The following is a 27,248-nucleotide window of genomic DNA, read 5'->3' on the forward strand; positions in this document are numbered from 1 at the left end:
GCCTCACCTCTCTCGACAATTCACCCACATCCACATACTTCCCGTCCGCACCCTCCTACCACCGGCTTTGTTGCTTGTCAGTCCTGGCCAACATCAGCCCCGCGTCGCCGCAACTCTTGAAATTCCCCCATTGTTCATGTGGGCGTTCTGGATAGCAGCTTTTTTGGGCGGCACGACACAGGAAGCCTTAGCGAAGGGAAGCTGGTCTGGTCTCTCCTAAGACAGACGCCTCGGCCTTCCGCACACTTATCTGGCAATACTATCCCATGGTCCCACAAACAAGATCGGGATCATTCTCTCCACATCCTTCACAGACACTGCAGACAGGAATCGGGCACTTGCCCCTTCAGTCACAATCCGCTGCATTGAGTGCAGGCGCAAGTCCAAGTACTAGCAGTCCGACAGGGCCCAATCCCGTGGTCAAGATCGCCGTTGCCCAGGTTTATCTCCTCCTGGGAGCTATCAAGGAAGACAAGGACCGAGCTAAGTGGGAGACACAAGCAGAACAACTACAGAAGGTACGCACGCAGTAACACCACCCTATACCAACTTGCTATTGTAATACAACCTGGTCCGATATCATGCTAACCCTCCTCGCGTTCGCTGTTCTAGCTCATCGATGAACACGGAATGGAGGTTTTCTCGAAGTATTTCACGCGCCTTGTCGCGGCCCATGCCACCCATATCTTTCATGGCCAACCACGGTCTGGGGGCAATGGAAACTTTCATCTGCTCATGAATGAGATGAAGAAAATTTCGCATGATATCAGCCAGGCTAACAAAATTGCCGAGTCCATCGAGACAGGGACAGAAGACATATTTCGTGACTTCGACATGTCCACCTTTATGGAAGCTTTCAAACTAGATGCCCTCGAAAAGACAATACTCGCCTTGGCTTTCAAAATGGGATCACGATCCGACCTCAAGACCAAAGGTTAGTCTAGCTCGGCCTGTTCTTTCGTACGGCCAATACTAATGCCTGATGCCAGCTGATGCTATATTGTCGACCAATTTCCCTACGTTCATCAATATTCTCAACCAGCGTGATCACGAGGATCACACAGATTTGTCGGATTCTTTCGTTGCCATCCTCGTCGATCGCTTCATCCAGTACCAGCCACCGAATTTGAACGCTGCGGCTAAGGCTGAACTTGCCTACAAAGTACAGGCAAGGTGGCATGATACCCAAGCGCCACCGCCATCCGAAGTCCTTGCAGCTCTCGATCTTATGCGGGTACTAGCTGATAAACCTCCAAACGCATTAGCTACCTACATCCAAAGAGTCGGCGTCGATTTCACCAGAGACATAGAGGTGTGCGTCTCGTATCTGCAGAACCGGCCCCAAAGTATTCAACTAAGTGAGGAGCAAGTGTCTATTGCCCTCACCTACAGCACAATAAGTCAGACTCCGCAATATGATCCCTCAACCCTGTCCGCTGCCCTTAGACGGGTAATTTCCTCGTCCTTTAGGTGGCAAGACGTAGTGTCATATTTTGATCATAGATCTGCTCGAATCTCATCCCGGCAGTTTCTACATCTATACAACGCCTTACTGCCAATCGCGCAGGATGACCCAAGTTTCGATATCCAGAAGCTGTGGGGTGGCAATTGGGAGCACCCAGAGACACAGCTCTCATTCATATGCGCCTTTGCCTCCCTTCAGCCCGATCAATTGGACGCTAGCTCTATACCCGGTTTGGTACCAACGCTCACCCTTGAGACATACGCGCAATCACCCCCAGAGGTTCAGCAACGGGCAGCGTTCGCAGTCAAGCATGCGTTAGTATCTGTTGAGGCGTTGTCGGCAGTGTTCCATGTTGCACTCCACTCGGTCCACGCGTCGCAAAGCGTAGAAGCAAAGCGTCTCTTTCAAGAGGTTGTAGTGCCAAATTTGGACATCTTCGTTGTATCTGCTTTTGGGGTGCCGAAGCCTTGGCCACCGATGGCAGTAGATACTCTGAACTCCTTATTTGAGAGTTTCCTATACAAGCGGTCTACAGAATATGATTTTGTTCTTGACAGCTTATGGAAGAAAGATAAGGAATGGGTAATTCAACGGCTGATCGATGCACACGCTATAAAACCAACCGATTTACCATTGATTTTTGAGCACGCTCTTAAACACAAGTGGCTAGATGAACTAGTGTACTTACCAAACGGATTTGGGCTTGATCTTGCGGCTTTAGCACATGCTGAAGGATACCTCGATCTAGCTAGCTGGGCTCGTCGCAATGCCGAGAGAAGCAACGAGATTGCGCGATCATTACTTCAATTCCTGCTTATCAAGGCCAACCTTGAGTTGCAGTACCAGCGCCCCCCGGATGGTCAACCTTCTGTCAAGTCCAGTACGACCCTTCAAGTTAGAACTGTGGCCGCTTTTTTGCAGATATTGGAGGACTTTCTGCCAAAGACTCCACTTCAGGACCTCATCATGGTCCAACGGTCCTGTATCACCGTTTATCCAAGATTAATCAACTATGGCGAGGGCTTTGACGACATCATCGATGCCAATGGTAAGGATGGCAATGCTTTACCTAGTGCAGCCAACAGCAAGATGGAAGAACATTACAAGAAGATGTACGGCGACGAAATTCAAGTACGTAACATTGTTGAGATCCTGGACCGCTACAAGCACTCCCGTGATCCATTGGATCAAGACGTCTTCGCTTGCATGATACATGGCTTGTTCGACGAGTACGCCCATTATGTTGATTACCCTCTTGAAGCTCTCGCGACAACTGCGGTGCTCTTTGGAGGCATCATCTCTCACAAACTAATCTCCGACTTACCGCTCAAAATTGGGCTCGGCATGATCTTGGAAGCTGTCAGAGACTATTTGCCAGAGGATTCAATGTACAAATTTGGGCTGCAGGCGTTGATGCAGCTCTTCTCTCGTTTTCGAGAATGGCCCGGCTTTTGTCGGCAGCTGTTACAAATTCCTGGCTTGCAAGGCACCGAGGCGTGGAAAAAGGCAGAAGATGTTGTCCGAGATCATGAAGAGGAAGTCTCTCGATCACGCAATGGCATAGGAGCACCCTCACACGGATCTTCATTCAACGCTGAACCCCTCACGAACGGCAACAACAACAACGATGGGAGGACTACAGAACGCCAGCCACCCTCTTTTACGTCTATCAATGCTGCTGAGCGCTTATCTGGCGTTGATTTCGAAGAACCCTCAAGCGACACACAGGGCAAAATTCAGTTCGTTTTGAACAATTTGACCGAGACAACTCTGCAGACAATGTGTCAGGAACTACGGGAGATACTTGAAAAGCGTCACCAGCAATGGTTCGCTAGCCATCTTGTTGAAGAGCGAGCAAAAATGCAGCCAAACTATCATCAGGTATACCTTGAGCTAGTCAAGCTCTTTGAGGACAAGGTCCTCTGGGGTGAAGTTTTGCGAGAGACATATCTCAGTGTTGCACGTATGCTCAACTCCGAGGCAACGATGCAAAACTCGACCGAAAGATCCCATCTGAAAAATCTCGGCGGTTGGCTAGGACTTCTGACTCTTGCTCGTGATAAGCCAATCAAGCATAAACACATTGCCTTCAAACAGCTTCTTATCGAGGCTCACGATACGAAGCGGCTGATTGTCGTTATTCCCTTTGTGTGCAAGGTCCTAATCCAAGGCGCTACCTCGACTGTTTTCCGACCGCCTAATCCTTGGCTTATGGATATTATTCACCTGCTCATCGAATTATACCACCACGCCGAACTAAAACTGAACCTCAAATTCGAGATAGAAGTTTTGTGCAAGGGCCTCAATCTAGATCACAAAAGCATCGAACCTTCTGGAGAGATCCTCAATCGTGCGGCTATTGAAGAGACTCAAGAGCTCTTGCCGCAAGAAACCCTAGAACCTTTTGAAAACTTAACCCTCAATGGAATTGCTGCCGGCGTCACTGCTGGTCTTTCACCTCAGGTTGCTGCAGCCTCGATACCAGATCTGGGACCTCTCATTCATATTCCTCCTACAAACGAGATGGTAGTCACAGCTACGCGCCTGCATGAGATCGTACGCACCGCCCTTACGCGGGCCCTGCAGGACATCATACAGCCTGTGGTCGACCGTTCAGTCACTATTGCTGCTATCTCTACGCAGCAGATGATCCACAAGGATTTCGCCACTGAGCCGGACGAAAACAGAGTGAGAACGTCAGCTGTTAACATGGTCAAAGCCACAGCTGGCAGTTTGGCCTTAGTGACATCGAAGGAACCTTTAAGAGCTAACTTCACAAATTACATGCGAAATTTGTCGAACGATCTCCCACAAGGTCTTCCTGAAGGCACAATAATCATGTGCGTCAACTCAAACCTCGACCTCGCTTGTAACATCATCGAGAAACAGGCTGAGGAGAGAGCTATTCCAGAGATTGAGGAAATGATTGAACCCGAGCTGGAGGCGCGACGTCGTCATAGGTTGCAACGGCCCAACGAGCCGTACGTTGATGCCTCCCTTAGTCGATGGGCATGGACTATCCCCAACCCCTTTAAGTTGTCTCCCAGTATGGGCGGCTTGAACCCAGAGCAGATGGCTATCTACGATGACTTTGCACGCCAGCCCCGAACGAGCACTTCTAATGCACCATCTCATGTCCCATCAGCCTCAGATGCGACTCGCTCACTTGCCAACGAGGTTCTGCAAGACCAATTCTCCGCTGTGCCTACCCTAGGTTCATCCTCAGAAGTACCAGCAGTCCAGCATCTCAACACCCAGCTTCAACAATATGCCGGCGTCCACAGTGGCGGAATGGCAAGTGGGAGACCTCAGGCATTCCAAATGGATGGTAGGGCGTTGGTCGAGCGTGTGCAAAAGCTGCTCATAGAGCTTCAGCGTGTGGCGACTGAGGCACGTGAGGAACATTTTACAGAGCTTCCCAGACCCCATCCCGTTCTTGATGTTGTAGACGCCTTAGTGCAACACATGATCAAAGCCTCTCAATCTTCCGAGGAATTTGCGATCTATGCCGCCGACCAGATCATTCAGCTTATATTCAATCAAGTTGAAGACAACCTGGCGCTGGAGAGCTTGGTACATGTCCTTGAGACGCTGAGGAAGATCTCTGGTCCGACGCTTAACAATCGGGTCACAGCTTTATTCCGTCAGCAGCCTGGGAATAACTTTCTTCATTTACCTTTGCTAGCAGCGTTACTACGTACCGATCTATTGGACTGGAGGAATATCGACATGTCGATGGCCAAGGCACTGCAGCAAAGAAAGGAAGGATCTCTGGATTTCTTGGAGCAGATGATTGATTTGACACTGCTTGGCAACCGCCCGCTGGTGCTCTACGGAGACTTCGTCCGAACGCTGGAAGCTGCCTGGGTCTGGATTCAGGACGAACCAGACTCGGTAGTTGGACAACGTGTGAAGGCCAAGCTTTCCGGCCAAACACTGCCCCAAAATGCTCAGCAAGAGGGCGGCATTGCGTTCCAACAGGATCAGATGGAGTACGTTTTCGACGAATGGATTCATCTTTGTAACAACACCAATGCATCGGAGACGTCCACCGTCATGTTTGTACGGCAGATGCAGGCTCGGGGTGTCGTTAAAAGCAAGGATGATCTATTCCTATTCATCAGAGTCGCGACAGACATGTCGGTTGATCGATTTGAGCACATTGTTCACTCCACTGGAACGCTGACCGATGCCTTCCTAGCAGTTGATGCTCTGGCAAAACTGATCAACATCTTCATTAGGCTACATGGAGGTCCAGAGTCATCAGTGACGTCAAGCCGAGCAGTCTATCTGGACTCGATTCTGGCACTAGTTACTCTGGTGCTTAACCATCACCATGTCAAACGTGCTGAACATTTCAACCAGAGGGTTTTCCATCGGCTGTTGTCAGTACTGCTCTACGAAATCCATTCTACAGCAGAACAGCTGCCGGAAACTGAGAGGTTGGAACTTTATCTCAAGTTCGCAGCCAGGCTCGCAGATCTTGGACCACAACATCTGCCGGGTTTCGTTTTTGGGTGGTTGTCTCTCATTCAGCACCGAGTATTCCTCCCAAGTCTTCTGAAGGAGCGAACCGGTTGGGCTGCGTTTTCTAAGCTTCTTCAGCTGCTCTTGGAACACATTGGGGAACAAGTCAAGGCAGTTGAGCCCTCTAACGTGGCACGAGAGATCTACCGTGCCACGCTCAAGCTGCTCGTGATCTTGCAGCATGATTATTCCGAGTACCTCTCTGCGCATTCGCACCAACTCACAGTTAGCGTCCCGCCTCACTGCAAGCAGCTCATCAACGCAATCCTGACAGCCAACCCCGCTGCTCACCCCAAGATAACAGATCCTTTGTTTTCAGGTCCACAGGGGGGTCGTATGGATGAAGTGCGGGAGTCACCTGAAAGCTTTGACAACTCAACAACCGTATTACAAGATTGTGGCCTGCTTGAAGTGCTTGAACATGCCTTACAAAACGGTCCATCGGAGGATACCTTGGCACATATTACTCGAGCCATAGTTGAGAGTCAGCGCACCGAGACCGGTTTCGGTTACGTGCCAATCCATGCCAACCTTCGTGTTATTGAGGCTGTTACCCTTCATGTGGGAAACCATGCCGTGGAGCAAGCGACGGCGAAGGGAACTGATGTTTTCAACCCTGCCTCCTCGGATGTGGCTGTCATGTCATTGTTGCTTCACGAGCTACCTCCTGAGGCCCGTTACTACCTGATTACCAGCATAACTAATCAGCTTCGATTTCCTAATGCACATACAACTTACTTCAGCCGGGTCCTTTTGGAGATCTTTGGCCAGGACATGAGCGATCCAGAAGAAACAGATATACGTCAACAGATTACCCGAGTGCTTTGGGAACGCCTCATCGGATACTGGCCCCAACCATGGGGGCTGATGGTGACAGTTGTCGAGTTGCTCAAGAATGAAAAGTACATGTTCTTTGACCTCCCATTCGTAAAATCAAACCCAGAGGTAAGTAAAGTCCAATCGTCAACATCTGGACGTTGAGTCCATACTTTTTTGGAACATTTACCTAATAAGACTGCAGGTAATCGAACGATTTCATGCTGTTTTGCAGCGAGCTTAGACGCTTACATACGGACTCCCACTATTATCAGCGCAGCCAACATGAAGGCGTGAATTGAATGCCACGCTAAACGGGCTTACCTATGGAAAGACGGGGTTTGAAAAAGTCTCAGGCACTATTATCACAGAGTTGAGGTTACTGGTGATTAATTCTTAACTCTTGGCGTTCTTCTGCATGGGCAAATGGGGATTCGGCCTTTGGTATTGATGTCGGTAATGTAAGATAATGAGATTATTAAAAATATGGCGGTTTTTCACAGCTCTAGAAGCGGCTTTCGGCAGAACTGTACGACCAAAGCTTGGCGGTTGCTGTAAATGGCCTGTAATTGACTTTGCCAGTGTGGCGATGATTCGCTCAGAGGATTGCATCGAGCACGTGAGGAATGGGGCTTGAAAGTGAAACACATGCAATCATATGGAGTAGTATGTATTGAGTTCCAAAGTGGTGCAGTAAGTTTCGCATTCATTGAATGGGTTTGAAAGGATATCAGACTATTATCAGCGATGTCTCAAAGGTTGATTTAGTATGACTTGATTTTCCAGCACTTGGTATCAAGATTTCAACATTCTTACCTAATTTGTGCTAGACCGCAATGTCCTGCCACTTAACCCTTTTTTTTTTCCATTTATCACAGTACTACCATCAGTGCTGTACACCCAGTCTGGCCACGCTAAGCAAAACAACAGTAGGATGGCTTCTCAGAATGATCTCCAAGAGCTCCTCCGCCTCATTACAGCCCGGAAAGTGCCCATGATGACAGCCATGAGCCAAGTGAAGGCACTTCAAGGCGTGAACCTGCGCAGGTATGTGTGATGATAGATTTCAATACTGAAGGCGCAGCTGCGGGAAGTCACGCTTGCTAACTCGCCACACAGTATTCAGCAAATTGCCGACGCTCAGCCAGATGTCATTGAAAGGGCGCTTGGGAATTCTAAGACGGCTAAGTCTCTGCAATCATCCTGCAAATCCTATTTGAAACTGCCAAACAGTAAGCGTGAGGGGGACTCTACTTCAAACAATCCCAGCGCAAAACGTTTAAGAACAGCTCAGTATGCCGACACTAGTACTGAGCACAAGTCTCAGAGCGTAAAAGAGCAAGAAGGTGCTTTGGCTCTCCCTCTTGTGACGGATGAGGATGAAATAGCAAGAGCTTCTATTTACATAAATCGCGCCCCTTTGATGCTCGCATTCGGAGTCGAACTTCTAAGGTTCACGATGCCTCAACAGCCCCTATCCAGTCGTCTCAGCCTCGCTCAAGCTGTGGTTAGCGCCAACTCCATATCCAAAGCTGCAATCCTTGGACTGGACAGCGTCCTTCGCGATGATATATCCTGGAATGAGGGGCAGCCAAAGGTAACCGTCATGGGTAGAAGCATTGCTGTCCTCAAACGGGGAGACTTTGACAATCAGCCTGAGGGTTGTATGACGGCTCCGACTACCCCGCCACAGGTCAATGAGAATAGTATTGTTCCTGGTCGTTCCCAGTGGACCAGTAGCAAACAAATCACGTACAAATCTTCAACCTTCGTTGCGAGAGTCTCCTCTCTGGAGCACCCAAATGACGCTGCAGCGCTCATTCGGTCGCTATTTTCGTGTGAGCCACACCTCCGAACGGCAACTCATAACGCCTGGGGTTACCGGGTCAAGTCTGAAGTTCATAGTGATAGCATTGGCGGAGGGGTACAAGAGGTGCGGGAAGATTACAGGGATGATGGCGAGAGGGGGTGTGGCGAATTTATCCTACGACTTATGAAAGAGGCCAATGTGGTTGGGGCCGTAGTTGTGGTCACTAGATGGTTCGGTGGTGAGATGTTGGGACCAGATCGTTGGAGGTTGATGCGAGGTTGTGTGATGGAGGCGTTGGCAGAACGATTACGAATTCAACACAGTCAGGCTGGATGCCACGACACTGCCTTGTGGGCTCTCGACCGACAGCACCAGAGTGAAACTCCGCGAGGACAGGCGAGTAGCTCCCGAGACTTGACCCATCGGGGCCGCACTGTTTCTGGGGCCGTAACTCATCGGCCTGAATTGGCAAGGGCATACCTCTTGAAAAGCTTCAGTGTAGGTCGTTCGGCAGAAGAGCAGACAAGCGTAGGTGAAAATGAAGTCGCTTGTAAGTTGAAATCAAAGAAAACGGGTAGGTCAAATGTCGAGCCTCAGAGTTCAAAATATTTGGGGTGTCTACTTGGGGCATTGAGACTCCTCTTTGAAAGCTGGGCTTCTCATCTAACACCACTTGAGATGGACCGAAGAGCTTGGTCTTGGTACATGACCGTAAGGCCAGATGTTGAACCTGGGCCCTCGGGTTGGGGTGAAAAGGGATGGGTAAAGCTGAGCACTATATTGGAACTTCGACACAAGGAGAATACGGCGTCGATGGGGGTTGAGTATGGAAAAGAAAAGGCCATTGAAACTCAAAACCAACGATGTTCGGATACGGGCGATACAAAGACTGGCAAGCAGCCGTCGTGAATACTAGCAAAAACATCAATCTCCAAATGCTCTGCGATCAATTCTGCAAATCCTCGCTATTTGAACATCCAGATATAGGGTTGTCTTTCACAGGAAATCCTCCCGAAAGTGTCTCTGGTCCAAAAGCAGGATCTGATCTAGTCACGATAGCCCTGGTCTCCCGCCAAGGGGCGAGCGGACATGCGATAATTATCTTCCGAAATATCTTGCCTCAGCGGGATGGACCCAAAACATACAACAGCCGCAATTAAGTAATCGCCTCTTGCAAGATCTACCACAGCCAAGCTTTTCATGGGTTGAAATGTGAGTAAGTGTTGTCGATGATGGGGGCCCTGAATCAAACTATACGAACATTTTCAATTGCAGGCCAGGCACGACGGGTTGGTTCAGAACCTGGCTGGACACTGCGTTTGGATTTGACATCTATTGCGCGACGTCAAGCCTCATTTCGAGCATCAAAAAGACAGTCTCAAATCACGCAAACGTAGGCTCGATCTTTTATGCAGCTTTGGCGGTTCTAATTTCGGATGTAGGACGAGGCCTGCCAAAATCTACCACCACCCTGCTTCTCCTCTCCGTTCTGCTCGACTTCCAGCGAACACACCTGCCCCGAATGCCCTTGAGACCGCCGATGTCATTTTCAAGGCCCGAAAAATCCCCCTGCTAGCCTCCGGTGTGGTTGCTCTTGGCCTAGGAGTATATATAAGTGTGCTTGCCTCCTCCTTTTTCTCTTCGCCTAGCTGTCATGGCCTGGAAACTACTCCAGGTGCAGTTCCGACAGGTCGGCCCAACGTATTCACCAAAGAGTCGGCGCGTAAATTTGACCAGAGCCTTGATGGCTCAGAATGGCTAATGGGTATCACATCCCTCCGGCAGAAGTTAGCAGCTGAAGCTTCAGGGCATGTCCTGGAGGTCGCCATCGGCACTGGTCGAAATATGTCATTCTACGACTGGAGTTTCGTCCTACAACCCAACTTTTCGCCAAAGACTGTCGAGACTGCGCAAAAGACCAATCGGAAGTCTGCTTCAGCAAGCGTACTTTCATTCACTGGAGTCGACATTTCAGGCGAAATGTTAGAGGTCGCAATAGAAAAGCTTTCCGCGGCGGTTCCTCAACTAAAGGGCGTAGAGCCAACAGTCAAAATGCAAATTCCGACGACGAGCGGCCTAACCGTTGTGTCTTATTTATCGGATAGATTACGATTCATTCGTACAGATATTCACAACTCCATACCTCCACCGGCCCAGCAGACATCCACCCCAGCAAGATACGATACGGTTGTTCAAACGTTTGGCCTTTGCAGCGTACAAGACCCGGAGCGGGTGGTTCAAAACCTGGCCAGCTTGGTAAAGCCAGACACTGGAAGGATCATCCTCGTGGAGCACGGCAGAGGATGGTGGGGTATTGTCAATGGTTTACTGGACAAGTCAGCCGCATCCCACTTCCAGAAATATGGTTGTTGGTGGAATCGAGATATTGCCGAAATTGTCGAAAACACTGCCAAATCGACGCCAGGTCTTGAAATTGTCAAGATAGAGCGCCCATACCTGACCCAACTAGGAACCACCTTGTGGATTGAACTGAGGGTAAGGAAGTCAGGGGAATTCTAAACGCCACTCATATCTCGGATTACACAAGGCTGCATGCCGCAAAGATAACCACGGACAGTGAGGCACGACAGGCTTGTATCAACTGCATGGGCCAAAGTAAGGACAGGAGAGGTTTGTTATTTCGTTTCAATCATACCCGGCAACTTCAGTACTCCTTTTGTCTAGTCCTAATCCCCAATTCCTAACACCAAGCCTTCGTAGACGCATAATGTCCGATGAGCTGTTGTACAATTATCAAAACAAGACGCCCCTTTAATTCGCCCAAATGTCCGAAATTCATGCGACTGATATAACCCCCTCCGTTTCCACGCATGCAAGTGTTCCGATCAAGATCCAAAGTGTTGATCGCATCGTATCGCAGCCGCTGCTGATCCCCATATGAGTTTCGTAGAGTTTCGGCACGATGAAAAGAGTCAATAGGGCATTTCTCATATTCACCTTACACGTCACTCAGGGCCAATCAACACGAGTCCAGTAAACAGTCAAGCTCGTCGAGTTCAATGTTCTCTGGGCTATGATCCCACTCTAGTAATGTCCCAAGCTTCAACCAGCTGTCGCCATCAGCGTCTCTTTTAGTGCTGGAGGGAAGTGATGCCTTAACGGCAGGACTAGTGATGAAATGCATAGGAGCAGGGCCGCCATTCACGGTAATGTTCTGCTTCTCGTCGAATATGGCATCATCGCGCGCCTGGTCATAGCCGCTGACAGCACAGTGCTCTCCTGCAACAACCAGCGGAAAATCTCGGGCTAGCTTCCGCTTCTGGAGTACGTCGGCAGTTTGGGTAAATTCTCTTTCGTCTTTTTCGAGAGGTGGTGACGCACTGCGGTGACTCCTGTCATGCCGCAGGGTATTGGGAAGTGACCCAACAGGCGTTGTGGGCATGGCGAAGTCGTCGTCTGCGTCGTCGAACTCCGGGGACGAAAGATCAACTTCTGGAGACAGACTCAACTCCCTACGGCGCAGATCCAGATCATCTTCATCATCAGACCCTGATGTGACACTGGACACTGAAGGTGAAATCACGGATCGCTGCAAGATTAGGGGCACCGCCATATCGGCGGGGAAAGGTTGTCTTGGACAGGTCGTAAGGTAGAAGTACGTCCGCCGAGGATGTGCTACTTCTAGTTCCTTGGCTAGGGGACAAGGCGCAAGGGCGCTCCAAGACGACCGCTTGAGGTAGGCGGCAAGACGGGAGGAGATTATAGCACAAGGATTTGCGGAGCTAAAAACAATTAGCAACTACATCGTGAAAAGCTTTGCGCTACTTGCGTGCAAAAAGAAAGGGGATTGATGAACGACAGTCAAACGAAGGGAGTGAAACAGGAAAGAGTTTCGAGTTAGGCTTACTGTTGAACAATTGACAATTGTTTTGACAAGACGGTTGCAAGCTCTTTCACCAGATGTGGCCGATTAGCCGTCGCTTGTAACTGCGCAATAACAGCCTCGACGATCTCGTCGTTGATACCTTCTTGGTTTCTCTTTCTTGATGCTGCCGCGATGCTGGCGGTGTGTTGTAACTCCATTGACTCGTCGGTTATAGGCGATGGCGGAGGCGTGTGCTCCAACATCGCCTGTTCGTCGGGCCCTTTGGAGGAGTCAACCCTACGCCCAGCCGCCTCATTTTGGTGAGATCGTTTCTGTCTCTTGTTGGGGTGAGATACTATGGTTGTTGATACAATGGAAACACGTCTCGATGTATTGTCGGGGGTATTTCGACTCGAAGTGGCGGTTGAAGGGACGCGGCTCGCGTGGCTTCCAGGAACATGAATACCCAGGGAGGGCAGGGACAGTGACTTTCGTCGAGTGTTGTACGGCATATTGTTCACTCTCTTTGTTGATTGATATAGATAACGTCAATGAAATGTGGAATTTGGACTGGTAGATAATGTTTTCGTAGAACGATAGGCGAGACTTTGAGAATATTGGGATAAGATGGAATTGTACATGGGATTAAGGGTCTGTTTAGAAGGGGTCTCATCTATTTGCCGGGCAACAGCAGAGATGGGTCAGGAGAGCTTGCACTTTTTTTTTTTTCCATTCCCTTGCTTCCGACTGGCCATCCACTTTTTTCACATGCATACCCCCTGTTAAGAGATGCACTATGACATGATGGGAATAGTTTTCTCGTCCCCTACAAGCATGACAAGCATAAACAGTTATCATTCGCAAAGAAGGCTAAAGCTAATAGTAACTAGATAAATACTAAATATATATAATTAATAGTTTTAAAGAGAGATATATATAAAGTATTTAATTTACTTATAAGTAAGCTTATTTTAGTATTATAAAAATTATTAAAAAATATAATATATAATGATTTAACTCTATTTTTAAACTTTATAAGACTTAATAAAAATAAAAAATAATAAATAAAAGTAGTATAAGTATATTTTTCTTACTTAAAAGTAACTACTTACTAAATAAAATTAAATAATAATAGTAGAATATATAATAATATTAAACAATTAACTAATATAATATATATAAATCTTTAATATATATTAATATAATAGTTATAATCTTAAATATAGTTTAGTAAACTATAATATAATATATATTTATATATAGAAAATTAAAAGTAGTTATAAAGAAAAGTAAAAGATATTTATATAATTGATTTTTTTTCTTAATAAAGTTATAATAATAAAACTAAAAGTATTTTTATTAAAATATTAAATAGTAATATAATTAGTAGAATTATTAAGAAACTTATTATATATATATACTATAGTAAGTATATAAATATAAGGATTTTAATAAAAGTAATAATTAAAGTATAAAAAGATTTATAATGATATACTTATAGTAAAATAAAATATAAAATACAAAATATAAAGAATAAATTATTTAAATATATTATGAAATTCTTAAGATAAGCTAGTAAAAACTAATATGATTAGATTATTAAAAGTAGAAATAAATAAACTAGTTATATAATTTTATAATAATTATAAAATAATATATAGAAATATAAATAATAGTTTTAAAACTATTCTAAGTAGATAATATATAATAGAATAGAAATAAGTAATGATTTCTTATAATAGTAAGTATAATAAATACTTATTAATATAAAAGTTATTAATAAGTTTTTAACTTTTAAGAATAAGAATAGTTTAAATACTTAACTAAGTAAGTCTTTATAAGTAGATTTATAATCTAGATCTTTAGATTAAAATTAATATATAATAGCTTATATTAGACGTATAATTATATTTTACTTTTACTATTTTAGTTTATTTTATTTAGTCTTTAAAAGACTTAGTATAAGTTATAATCTAATAAGCTAGTATAATAAATTAGAAATTAAAAATAAGATAATTCTAATTATCTTTTAAAAAAAAGTTTATTATTCTTAAAAACTAAATATTTACTTTTAAAACTAGGGGATAAGAAGTTTAATAATACTATAGATTTTTTTATTTATTAGTATATCTATTTATAAAGGCTTTATAACTATAGCTAAGTATAGTAATATTATATAATATTATTATTTTATAATAATTATACTTTATTAAAAGTAAATATTTTAATTAATTAAAAAGTTTTAAAATAATATATTAGTTTTATATTTCTTACGTAAGCATAGTTGATAGTTATATACTTTACTAAATTTTGAAAGAATTTAAGTTATTTTATATAATAGTATAATAAATATATTTAGTAATATAATTTAAGATATAGAAAAGAAGTATTACTTTAAAATTAGCTTATAAATTTATTCTTAATGATTTTCTTATATATATATAAAAAGTATATTATATAAGGAAACTATACTTATAATAGTTAATAATATAAGAGTATTATTAGAATAATAATAGTTATATAACTATACGATAAGGCTTTTATAAGTAGATAAGTATATAAAAGATATAAATAGTACTTATAATACTTATATATTTAAGGAAGAGATTATGGTTTACTATCTAACCTATATAACTTATATCTAGGTATAAATAGAGATATATCTATTTATATAGAAGGTAATATCTAGCTAGGAAAGGTAATTATAGAAAATATAATCTTTAGTTTACCTTATATTTATATTAATACGATCGTATAGAGAGTCTATTTAATAAGTATATTAATTAATATACTTATCTCTTTTAATTAAATATATCTTTATTATATTCTTAATATATCTATATTAATAGTTTTTAATATAAAGTATAGTAATATAACTAAGCCTATTTATAGTTCCTAAGCTTTTACTACTTAAGCTTTTCACTACTTTTAATATTTTATAATTTTTTAATATCTTTTCTTATTTTTAAGTAATTAGTAAAAGCTATAATATCTAAGTTAAAAAATTAAGATTTAGTAACTACTAGATATGTACTATATATATAACTAATTAATATTAATATAAATAGAATATAAGTAACTAATATAAAGCTTAATAGTAAAGACTTTATTATATACTTTTAATATATATAATAATATAGAAGTTATATTATAACTTATTTATTATACTTAATAAGAAGGTTAATAAACTTATTTAAGCTAGTAGCTATATTATTAAATATATATAAGACGTATAGGAAATAATAAGTCACTACTAAAATAAAAGAACTATTAACTAAAAAAAGGTTATATAAAGATTATATAAAAAGTTATTAATATAACTCTTAGTATACTAATAACTAACTCTAGATATTAGCTTATAATAATAAAGAAGTTAGCCCTAAGAGATAAAAACTTATAAATAAACTAGGACTTAAGTAATATTTAAAGCTTCTTAGATAGTTTTTAAGTAATTAACTTATAATTTATCTTAAATAACTTTTAGCTTAGCTTATAGTTTATAATATTATTACTTTATTACTTAGTATAAGCTTAATTACGTTACCTTAACCCTCGATCTAGTAATATAACCTACTTAGAAAATAATATATAACTTATTATTAGTCTTATAGCTTTAACTTCTATTAGTAAAACCTTACTATTACTAGCTAGTTATAATAAGTAATAGTTATAAGTATAATAAAGTAATTAATAAGCTTATTAATAATATATAAATAAAAAAGCTTTAAAAAAGTAAAAAAAAATATTAATATCTTTAATATAGGGTTAAGATTATATACCTTCTAGTAGTTACTAATAGTTACTTTTAAATATAATATTAAACTTATTAAAGTAAGTATTACTATATATAATAATAATTAATAGATTAGTAATAAGAATAATAAAAATAATAATATATTATATAAAAATATTAATAATAATAAGATAAGTATATAAAAGAATAATTTTAATTTCTTATTAATAGTTATTAGTATATATTTATTATAGTTTTATAAAATAGTTAGTAAGGGTATATAATCTTCTACGCACTAGCTATACCTATATAAGAGATACCCTTAATAATATTATTATTAATAGGTTTACTTAATAGAAGAACTAACTACTTATACTTATGTTTATTAATTTATTATTATTTATTACTTTATAACTATTTATTTAAATTTCGTATTATTTTATTTATATCTTTATTTTTATTATAGTTTTAACCTTTATTTATTATAGCTACGTGCTAGTAGGAAGAACTATAATAAGTAGTAGTATAACTTAATCTTAATTAATTTTTCTCTCGATTTAACTACGATATATTACGGAGAATCTCGAGGGAAATACCTTATAAGCCTACTTACTTAAAATTATAACCTATACCTTAACATAGCTAATATAAACTTATATACTAAGTTATATAAATAACCTAAGGTTAAATAATAGTTATTATAAGATAGCGAGACGTTTCCTATAATAATAGGAGATATATCCTAATAATCCTAAAATAATAAGGATTTTAGAGTTTTTCTAAGTATATATAAGCATTATAGTATTTATTATATAGAATACTAATATTAACTAAATCGACGTTAGATATAATAATAAAGCTTAGACTTAAGTAATATAACTTAAAAATAGTTAGAGGTTAGAGAATTATAATTATAATAAAGTAGTAAATAGTATTACTAAGGTAATTATTTATACTAAAGAACTTTTAGACTTTTAAGGATAATTTATAAAACTAAGCTTAGAAGAGTTAGCTATTATAAAGAATAAGTAACTTATAAGAAATAATAAAAAAACTAAATTAATACTAATTATACTATTAATATAGTTTTAATAATAAAAGTAATAACCTCCTAAGGTATTACTTAAGTATAGTTAGTATAAAGGGATTTATAAAGACTTTTAAAAGTTATAATTAGTAGTATTAAATATAACTATAAGCTAACCTTAATAAACTTTCTAATAAGTAAGACTATTAAATTAATAATAATATATAAAACTATTATAAGCTAAGGTTATTCTTTTAAAAACGGAAATATAAGTTATAAAAACGTTATTAAAGAGAATATAATTTATAATAAACTAGATATAAAACCTATAATAGTAATATATACCCCTTAGCCTAAGAAGATATCTATAAGAGATAGTAAGTAGCTAAGGGCTTAATTAAGGAAGGCTTAGGAATTATAGATAGGTTTAATTATATTACTATAATTTAGCTTAAAGGTATTTAAGCTAAACTACTATCCTTAGTCCTCTTATAAGGAGGTATATACCTTACTTATTATCTATTAGCTAAGTAGTTAGTATTACTAACTAACTCTTTATAATTACCTTCCTCTCCTAGAGGCTTAGTCTCTAAAGCTACTTAGTTATACGACTTGCTTAGCCTTACTTAGAAGGCTAACGTAACGAATATTAATATTATAACTCTATACTACTATAGTTCCTTTTATTATATACTATTATCTATATATACTATATTATTACTTAATTTCTTTTATTATCTTACCCCTTTAGAATATTTATATATAATTAGTTCTTAAGGTTATCTAATACCTTTTTTATTATCTACTTTATATAGTATATTATATATTACCTTATTTATTACTCCTTCTTTATATATTTACTTTATGCTTTCTCTTTTAAAAGTAATAGTCTTTTATATATACTATAATATATTACCTAGTAAATATAAATTTTAGCTTACTACCTAAGGGTTACTATACTTAAGGCTTTCTTTTTATATAAGTATTTATTCTCCCCTTCTAGCTATTACGCTTTTTATATCTTTTCCTTTTCTTTACTAATATAGACTTAATTTCATCTTATATAATTCTTATTTTACTTTTCTTTTAGTAATATAATATTAAAAACTTATTTTATTTCGTATCTTATTTTCTTTATTTCTTATTTATACTTTATTTCCTTATATTTATTTAGTAACCTTTTACTATAATATCTTATATTATATAGATTATTAATATTATAAGTAAGTTTACTCTTCTTATAGATAAGAGATTTAAAAGTCTTATTAATAATAGCTTACTATACTTTAGTTATCTAGGTATTATAGTAAGGTAGGAAAAAGGCTTATATAGTAGTAGGAAGGAAGGAAGAGTATTAATTAAGAATATAATTACTTTATATACTTATTTTTAAATAGGTAATAATTATACTTTTTAGTTTAAACTTTTAATATATCCTTATAATATAAAAAATTTATTCGATTTAAAAAACTACTTCTTAATATTTTATTTATAAAGAATAATTACTTAATACTTAGTTAGCTTTATATTAAGATATAAGACCTTAAAAATACTATATAAACGTTTAATTAATTTATTATATATAATACCTTAATCTTATAATCCTAGGCTAAAGGACTTCTCCTTAGTAAACCTATAATCCTAAATAATTCTTAGAACTTCTAATAATAATATAAGGACTTTATCCTTTTCGATTATAATTAATTAATAAGGCTTAGTTAGGCTTACCTCGGAGTTTAAAAGTAAATAAAGAAGATTTATAGCCTTAATTAGTAGCTAACTATAGTAGGTAAGGCAAGTTATAATAGCGATATAGCCTACTATATCTAGGCTTAGTTTAGTAATATAAGTCTTATTTATACTATTATATCTTTTTAATAACTAGTATAGGGAGTATATATATACTATTATTACTTAAAATCCTATTTATACTTTTAAGTAGTATAAGGTAAGTATTTAGGAGAAGTAATTTAAACCTTTTAAAATATTATTAATTAATATCTAGGAGTAAATTTATAAATATTAGGAGTTTTCTCTTATACGAGCTATCTTTCCTATATAGAGGATTTAAAGGAAGACTAACTAAAGCTATAAGTATTAGCTTAACCTTAAAGTTTTACCTACTAACTAAGAAAAAAGGTTATAATACGCTTATAAAGCCTAATTACCTTTCTTTATCCTTAGTTAGGTAATAGTTTTATAGCTAACCTTTATTAAGAGGTTAGGCTTATTTACTTTACCTAGGCTTAGAAAACCTTAATATTTTCTCCTTAAAAGGATAAGAAAGTTTAGTAGAAGATAATATCTATTAGTCTAGGGTCTAGATATAGAAAACGTTATTTTATTATATCTAATTAGTTTATAACTTAGAACTAAGGGGTTAAAAGGATATTTTAGTTTTAAAGAGTTTATTTACGAATAAACTTTAAGGAGAATCTCTTAGAAGACTATAAGAATAATAGTAGCTAGTTATAAAGATAACTAATTTACTATTATAGGGTACTTAAGAAGAGATAATAAGAGGTTGTAAATAGTACGGTAAATAGGTGGTTATATTGAAGTATTGTAATTACTTAATTATTCTAACTATAGAGAGGAAAAAGTAGGGTATTAATAGTAAATAAATCGGACTTCCCCATTAGGTAAATCGGACTTTCCCCATTAATTAATTAAGGTTATAGTATAAGGTTTAACTAGTTATGCCCGTTAAAGTTTAATAAATAGGGTTTTAATCTAGTTATGCCCGTTATACTTTATTAGCTACATAACGGTTAGATACGCTTAGATATTCCTTAGGTCCGTGCGTATACAATATATATTACTATAATCCTTATATTATAAAGGATTTAAGTATAATAACTATTTAATATTATAAATAGTATATTAAACTATTAATTACCCTTTAAGTATTCTTATAAAGACTAATTAAACTAGTTTCTTCCCTTTATAAATTGCTTTATTTTTAATATTTAAGGAAGGATATATATAGTTATAAGACTTCTTAAGCTTATAAATAAATATCTATTTAATAAGAAAACGAAAATAACTAATTTAGGAAATACTTTAAAGTAATTTACTTTCCTTAAAAAAGCTAAGACTTTAATAGAAGCCTAACTAGATTAAAAGCTTTCTAACTATTAAAAAACTAATTAATTTACTTCTATCTTTTATAAGAGAAGTTAGGAATTAATATTTAAAAGAGTAAAAATAAGTAAGTAGTAAAGCTTTAGTATAAAAAACCTTACCTTTCTAAGGAGGAAAAAAAATTAGAAGCTAATAATAATAATAAGTATAAAAATAAGAATAATACTAGTTAAGAAAAGTTATTAAAATTATCTTTTATTTTTACTAAAAAAGGTTTAGAAAAAGGATAAGAAAGTAATAAGCTAACTTAGTATTACTTTCTCCTTACCTTTTTACTTTCTTTATACTTTTTTATTACTTTTATAATAAAATAAAGTTATATTTAAGAAAGAAAAGTATAGTTATATTATTATTTATAATAAAAATAATAAGTTAAGCTTATATAACTAGCTTTTTACTTTTAGTTAATTACTTAGTCTCTTTTTATACTTTTTTATTATTATTATATATAAATACTAAGGCTTTAAAAACCTTAGATAAGCTATATTTTATACTTTCCTTTTTATTTTCTAAAGATTTTAACTTTAAATCTATTATATTATAATAAAATAAGATAAAGGGATATAATAAATAGTTTTTATAAATATAGGTAGACCTTCTAAAGGCTTAGGTATAGATTATAAGATTAACCTAAAACCTTTTAGTATTTTAATATTTATTATAGGTTAACCTTTTAAACTATTAATACCGAACTTAAAAGATAAATCTAAAGACTTTTTCTATAAAATAATAGCTTTTAAAACTAAAACTACTTTTAAAAAAGATATTAAGTAGATTATAAGGTTAGGAGTATTAAAAGCATAAGCTTTATATAATAGAAGCCTATTTAGAAGTTATAAAAGAAGTTAGGATAACTTTAAATATATTTACTTTTAAGGTTTAGGGGTTTAAAATACTAATACCTAGGTCTAATAATATATTATTTTACGAAAAATAATATTCTTAAGTTTATTAAAACTTATAAAGCTAAAGCTAATACTATTTAAATCCTTAATCTATCTAAAGTTAAAAGGATAATATTCTATATACTATTCCTTTATTAGTAAGATAACTAACGTTATTTAGAAGGTAAAATATAAATAGAAGCTAAGAAATATCTTATTCTATATTATAAAATACTTAATAAAGATTACTAAAGCTTACTAGATAATTAAATCTTTATAATAGCTTTTACTATACTAATTATTAGTATTTTAGATTATAAAATAGTTATCGAATTTCTATAGAAAATTAATAATATTTATAAAAGCTAAAAGAAGGGGGATAGATATTATATCTAATCTTTAAATTATATATATAATAGTATCTAGATTTAATTAGTTAGCCTTAAATAGAATAGTTATAAAGATAAGAATAAGTATTTATTAGTTATTTAGAATTAAAAACTTTAATAAGTTTAAAATTAACCTAATAAAATAGCTTAGTATAAAGGTAATATAGTAATAAACCTTTTAGGTTTAGCCTTTACTATCTTTCCTTAAAATTATTACTTTAGTAATATTAATAATTTTATAAAAGCCTAAGCCTAACTAAAAGGCTAAGACTATATCTAATACTAAAATAAAAGTATTAAAATAAGATATTAAAAAGTTAATAAAGGATATAAGTAACTTATAAACTTATATATTAATAATTAATTAAAAACTATTATATAAAGGAGATATTATTATATACTTAGGAATTATTAATAAGGAAGATCTACTTCCTCTCCTATTAAGAAAACAAGGGGAATACTAATATATTAGGTATATAGACTATATACTTAAGCCTAGATACTACTAATACTCCTTATAAGATAAAAAAGCCTATCTTTTCTAATATTATAGAAAGTAATACTTTTATAAAAATAATAGGGATAAGCTTTATATCTTTTATATAGTTTTTATAAAAAGGTAAAAGAATAAAATCCCTAACTAGTAGATTATTATAATATACTTTAAAAACTAAAAAAACTACCTAATCTCGAAGGCTTAAATAACTATTATTATTAATTATAAACTAAGTAAGCCTTTCTTATCTAAGCTAGTAATTATACTTATAAGAAAAGATAGTAAAAAGGAATTAGTTTAAGATTTTACTAATATTTATTATAAAGTAATTTATAAAGAAATTAAAAAATCTTCTTCTTATTATCTTAGTTAGGCTTTATCTTTCTTAGTTATAACTAAAGATAAAAAAAGGAAGTTAAGAGATACTTATAATATAGTAGTTTTTATTTAAGTAAAGAATTAAGATCCTTAACTTATAAATCCTTTTCTATAAAATAATTAATTAAAACCCTTAATACTAGTAATAAAACTAATAGATCTTAGTAAGATTAAGAAGCTAACATAATATAAAGCTATCTAGTTTATAAATATTAATAAGGTTTATCCCCTTAATAAAAGACTAGTAATATTATTATAAGTAAAGACTTTAATAGCTTTACTTAAACGCTAGCTTCTAAACCTAAGCTAAAAGAGAAAGAGAGTTTAACTTAATAAGAAACTAAGGATAAGGTTATTAAGATTTTTCCTTTTTAATAACCTTTTTATAATACGTTATAATAAGAGAAAAACTTTTTATTATTAACTTTCCTAGATAAGTTAAACTAAAAACTTACTAAAGATAAAGATCTTATTAGGAAACTTATTAATAATTATCTATATAGTTTAGTTAGCCTTCTAATAGAAAAACTTATAGAAATCTAGCCTAAATTCTATTAAATCTTTATAAAGAAAGTCGTAGTATACTTAGAAGACCTTAATAATAAGCTTAGACTTAAGGTTCTTAAAGACTTTTTTAAGTTTACTAAAACTATAACTAAAAGATAATAAAGAGAAGCTTAAGTAAAAGAATATAATAAAATAACTTCTAATAAAGCCTATCTAAAGGTTTATATTACTTAAGCTATTATTTTAATAGTAAAAAACTTTATTATTCTAACTTTTATATATTATAACTTTATCTTAAAGTTTAAATTAGTAAAGATATACTAAAGGATTATATAGAACTCTAGGGAATTATTAATATAAAGGCTAAGATAAATAGTAGTTATAAAGAATATATTCTTAACTATAATATAGTTATTACCTTAACTAGCTTTTATATAAAAACTTATTTAGCTAATAAAAAAGCTATTAAGTTTATTAATACTTACTATATCTTTATATAAGTTAGTTAATATTATATTATAACTAATATAATAATAATACCTTCTACTATTATTAACTATCTACTTTTATTAGGTTTTCCTTTTATATTCTTAAATAAACTTACTTTTAAATACTTAAAATAATTTATTATAATAGTAATAAGTATAATAAAATATTTAATAAGAAAGGAAAAAAAATAAATATCTTAGTTAGGCTAATAAGAAATAACTTTATAATCTAAATTAAGAACTATTTTCCCTGATAGAAAGAATATATTAAAGATATTTATAGATTAGGTTTACTAATACTAAATAAGGAACCTAAGCTTAACTAGACTAGCTATATTATAACTAAGGAAGTAAAAGAAGCTTAAGTCTTTTATAATAACTATAAAGAATTAGGGGTTATAAGCTTTTTTAGATAAAAGGCTAAGTAAAGACTAGAAACTTAAAAAGGAAAAAGATAAGGATTAGTTTATTTATAATATCTTACTAATACCTTTTATAATTATAGACTTTTTTAAACTTATTATAAAAATAGTAATTATACTAGTTCTTAATACTATTTAAGTATATCTCTTTATGAGATCTTAATATTATAAGAATACTAGACTTATAAGGGATTAGAAACCCCGGGGATACTTAAAATCTAGATATAAAGCCTACCTAAGGGTAGTTAATACCTATATATTATATAAAACGAAAGATAAAAAGATTTATCTAGTTAATAATATCTTATTTAATAAGATAATACCTAAAGGAAATTATAAGTAAAAATAGTAATAACTTAAGGAAATTTAAAAAGACTTTTATCCTCCTAACCTTAAGTATCTAGAGATCTTCCTAAAGTTTTCTAAGATTAACTAAGAAAGCTATTTAATAACTAAAAAGTTAAATTCCCTAAAAGAAACCTAGATTAAGTTATAAAAAGAAAAAGTAGTAATACTTATCTATATCTTTATATACTAAGAAGCTATACTTACCTAGGACTTTATAAAGTATAAGAGAATTAATCTATAAGTTATACCCCCTTAAAGGTTTAAAGCTATCCCTTATTAAGCTTAGTAAGTAAAAGGAATTATAATCCCTAAGGCTTCAATACTAAAAGTTATAAAGATACTAAGAGAAAAAGCTATTAAGGGAGTTATAAAAGATAGTTATACCTTTATAAGAATAGTTAGTTTTTAGTTACTAAGAAAGATAGTAAGTTATATCTTATTAACTTAGCTAATTAATTTAATACTATTATAATTTAAGATACTTTTATTCCTCTTAAAGTAGACGAATTCTTAGAAGACTTTAATAGTTATAAGATTTATCTTTTTTAGATCTATTTTCTAGATATAACTAGGTTTACCTTAATAAAGCAAGTTAAGACTTAACTATATTCTTTATACTAATTAGTCTTTTTTAGATATATATATTACCTTAAGGGGTAAGAAATTCGATAGCTTAGTTTATAAGGGTTATAACTTAGATCCTTTATAATTTAACTCCTTATATTTACTAGGTATTTCTTAATAATATACTAATTAAAGGCTTATAAACTTACTATAGGGATATAAAATATTTTTAATACCTTAGGATTAAGTATTTTAATTATAAATATCTTTTTAATCTTAATATAGTATTTATAAATATTAAGTTAGCTAGTATTACTATCTTTACTACTAAGTTATAATTCTACTAACTTAGAGTTATATTAATAAGATATATATATAAGAATAGTAGATATAAGCCTAATTAAGATAAGATTTATAAAATCCTTAAGTAGTAAGAGTATATAGATTTTATAAATATTAAAAGTTTTCTTAAAGTCTCTAGATTTTATTAAGCTTAGGTTAACTATTATAAACCAATTACTAAACCCTTAACTAAACTATTATAAAAGAATTTAGTATTTAAATAGGGATAAGAATAATAGGATATAATAAATAAATTAAAAGTAAGCCTAACTAACGCCTTTATTCTTAAGCTTATTTAGTATAATTAGATTATTAAAAGAAGGAATATTTAAAAGCTTAGTAAGATCTACTTAGTATATAACGTAAGTTTATAAAGGTAGGGAGTAGTATTTAGATAATATATAGGAAATAAGTAAATAGTTATAAGATATAAAAGTAGGATCTAGACTAAAACTATTTTAAATTATAATACTAGAAAGCTAAAGCTTTAGTTAGTCTTACTTACTTTTAAAAGACTTTAATATTATCTTTATAAGATATATTTTATCCTTAAGACTAATATAAAAACCTTAGTTATATAACTTAATAGATTAGTAAGCAATCTTCCTAAAGCTATCCTAACCTATTAGATTGCCTAGGTTAGGATATGTAACTTTAAAATTTAATATATATCTAGCTTAAGAAACTTAGCTATTAATAGTTTATTAAGAAAATTACTAAGTCTTTTAGACCTAGAGGAGGCTAAAGAGGATAAGGATATTAAGAAGCTAATTAACTTAACTATCTTCTCTTCTAAAGCCAAAGATACTAGTCTAAAAGCCTTAATAAATCCTCTTAGCTTTAATTAAGCTTAGTTAATAAGATCTTAGTAAATTACTTAGTATTTATATAACTAGGAATGCTTTAATAGGATTAGTAGATATTAATTTATAAAATTTAAAAGAAATATTATTTATTATATTCTTAGGGATAGATTCCTCTTCTAAAAAGGAACTAAGTTAAATCCTATACTAAGAAGAGTTATTAATAATAAAGAGGAATAGAAGAAGCTTATTCGCCTTGCTTATATAGAAAGTAGTTACTAAGCTAGAGATATAATATATTATAGATTTTAAGAAAGATATACCTAGTAAAATATATATTACTAAGTCTAGGATAAAATAAAAGTCTATAGTTTTTATATAAAAGCCTAACTAAGGCGATATAAAGACTTTTAAGTATTTATAACCCCTTCTAGTATTCCTTTTTTATATATTTTTCTTAACGTTTAATATATAAATAGAAAATCGCTTATTAAAGCTTATTATATACTAACTAGCTATATTAAGGCTAGAGTTTTACTATTTAATATCAAGTTAATAATAGTTATAAAGTTTATATAAAAAGATATTATTTACTATTATAAAATATATAGCCTTTTGATAATTAATAAAGGCTTTAGAAATAGAAAATATATTATAATATTAAATTAAAAGTATAAAAGGTAGTAACTTATTATTTTAGCTTATAATTCGAAAGCTAATAGCCTTATCGAAAATAGATATTAACTTTTTATTTATATTATTATAACTTAGTTAGACTTTAATAGAAAAGACTAGATAAAAGTCTTTTATATAGCTTTATTTATAAACTAAATAACTATTAAAGCTTTAACTAGGTATTCTCCTTTTTATCTTTTATATAGATATAACCTTATTACTTTTATTAAAACTAGGTTTATTACCTAGAGAGTTCTAGACTAAGTAAGTATAACTAGTCTTAACTAGGAGTTTAGATAAAGATAAAAGTATTTAAATAACTTAAAAAAGATAAAGAAGCTATAGTTTAATATATTTTAAAAAGGTAATAAAAGGTTATTAAAAGATATAATAAAAGGTATTAGTTAAGAATAAGGTATAATACTTTTTAACTAAGAGATATTATAATCTATTTCGATTATTAAAAAGTTAATAATAAATCTACTTATAAAAACTTAAAAAATACTAGATAAACCCTTTTAAATTTATAATAAGTTTTTAAACTTTTCTAACTACTACTTCGAGATAATAAGAAGTAAAGTCTTAAAAAGATAAATAATAGCTA

The 27,248-nt window shown here is 34.1% G+C and overlaps 3 protein-coding genes across 3 annotated transcripts; 2 read left to right on the forward strand and 1 right to left on the reverse strand.

Moving 5' to 3' along the window:
* Nucleotides 1-266: 266 nt before the first annotated feature.
* Nucleotides 267-7,052, forward strand: CTRU02_211005 (CCR4-NOT transcription complex subunit; the record flags this gene model as incomplete). Its single annotated transcript, XM_070205563.1, has 4 exons — nucleotides 267-518; nucleotides 613-934; nucleotides 990-6,937; nucleotides 7,014-7,052. The coding sequence occupies 4 exons, from the start codon at nucleotides 267-269 to the stop codon at nucleotides 7,050-7,052; spliced, it is 6,561 nt and encodes a 2,186-aa protein (XP_070060806.1).
* Nucleotides 7,053-7,742: 690 nt separating this feature from the next.
* CTRU02_211006 (uncharacterized protein) lies at nucleotides 7,743-11,138 on the forward strand (the record flags this gene model as incomplete). Its single annotated transcript, XM_070205564.1, has 4 exons — nucleotides 7,743-7,855; nucleotides 7,928-9,168; nucleotides 9,894-10,011; nucleotides 10,061-11,138. 4 exons carry the CDS (start codon nucleotides 7,743-7,745, stop codon nucleotides 11,136-11,138), a joined length of 2,550 nt encoding a protein of 849 aa, XP_070060807.1.
* Nucleotides 11,139-11,598: 460 nt separating this feature from the next.
* Nucleotides 11,599-12,956, reverse strand: CTRU02_211007 (mucin; the record flags this gene model as incomplete). The annotated part of the gene is made up of 2 exons (XM_036721753.1): nucleotides 11,599-12,361; nucleotides 12,487-12,956. 2 exons carry the CDS (start codon nucleotides 12,954-12,956, stop codon nucleotides 11,599-11,601), a joined length of 1,233 nt encoding a protein of 410 aa, XP_036586125.1.
* Nucleotides 12,957-27,248: the final 14,292 nt, after the last annotated feature.

The sequence above is a fragment of the Colletotrichum truncatum genome (genome assembly GCF_014235925.2).
Source record: "Colletotrichum truncatum strain CMES1059 chromosome Unknown Contig_0007, whole genome shotgun sequence".
Taxonomy (NCBI): Eukaryota; Fungi; Ascomycota; class Sordariomycetes; order Glomerellales; family Glomerellaceae; genus Colletotrichum; species Colletotrichum truncatum.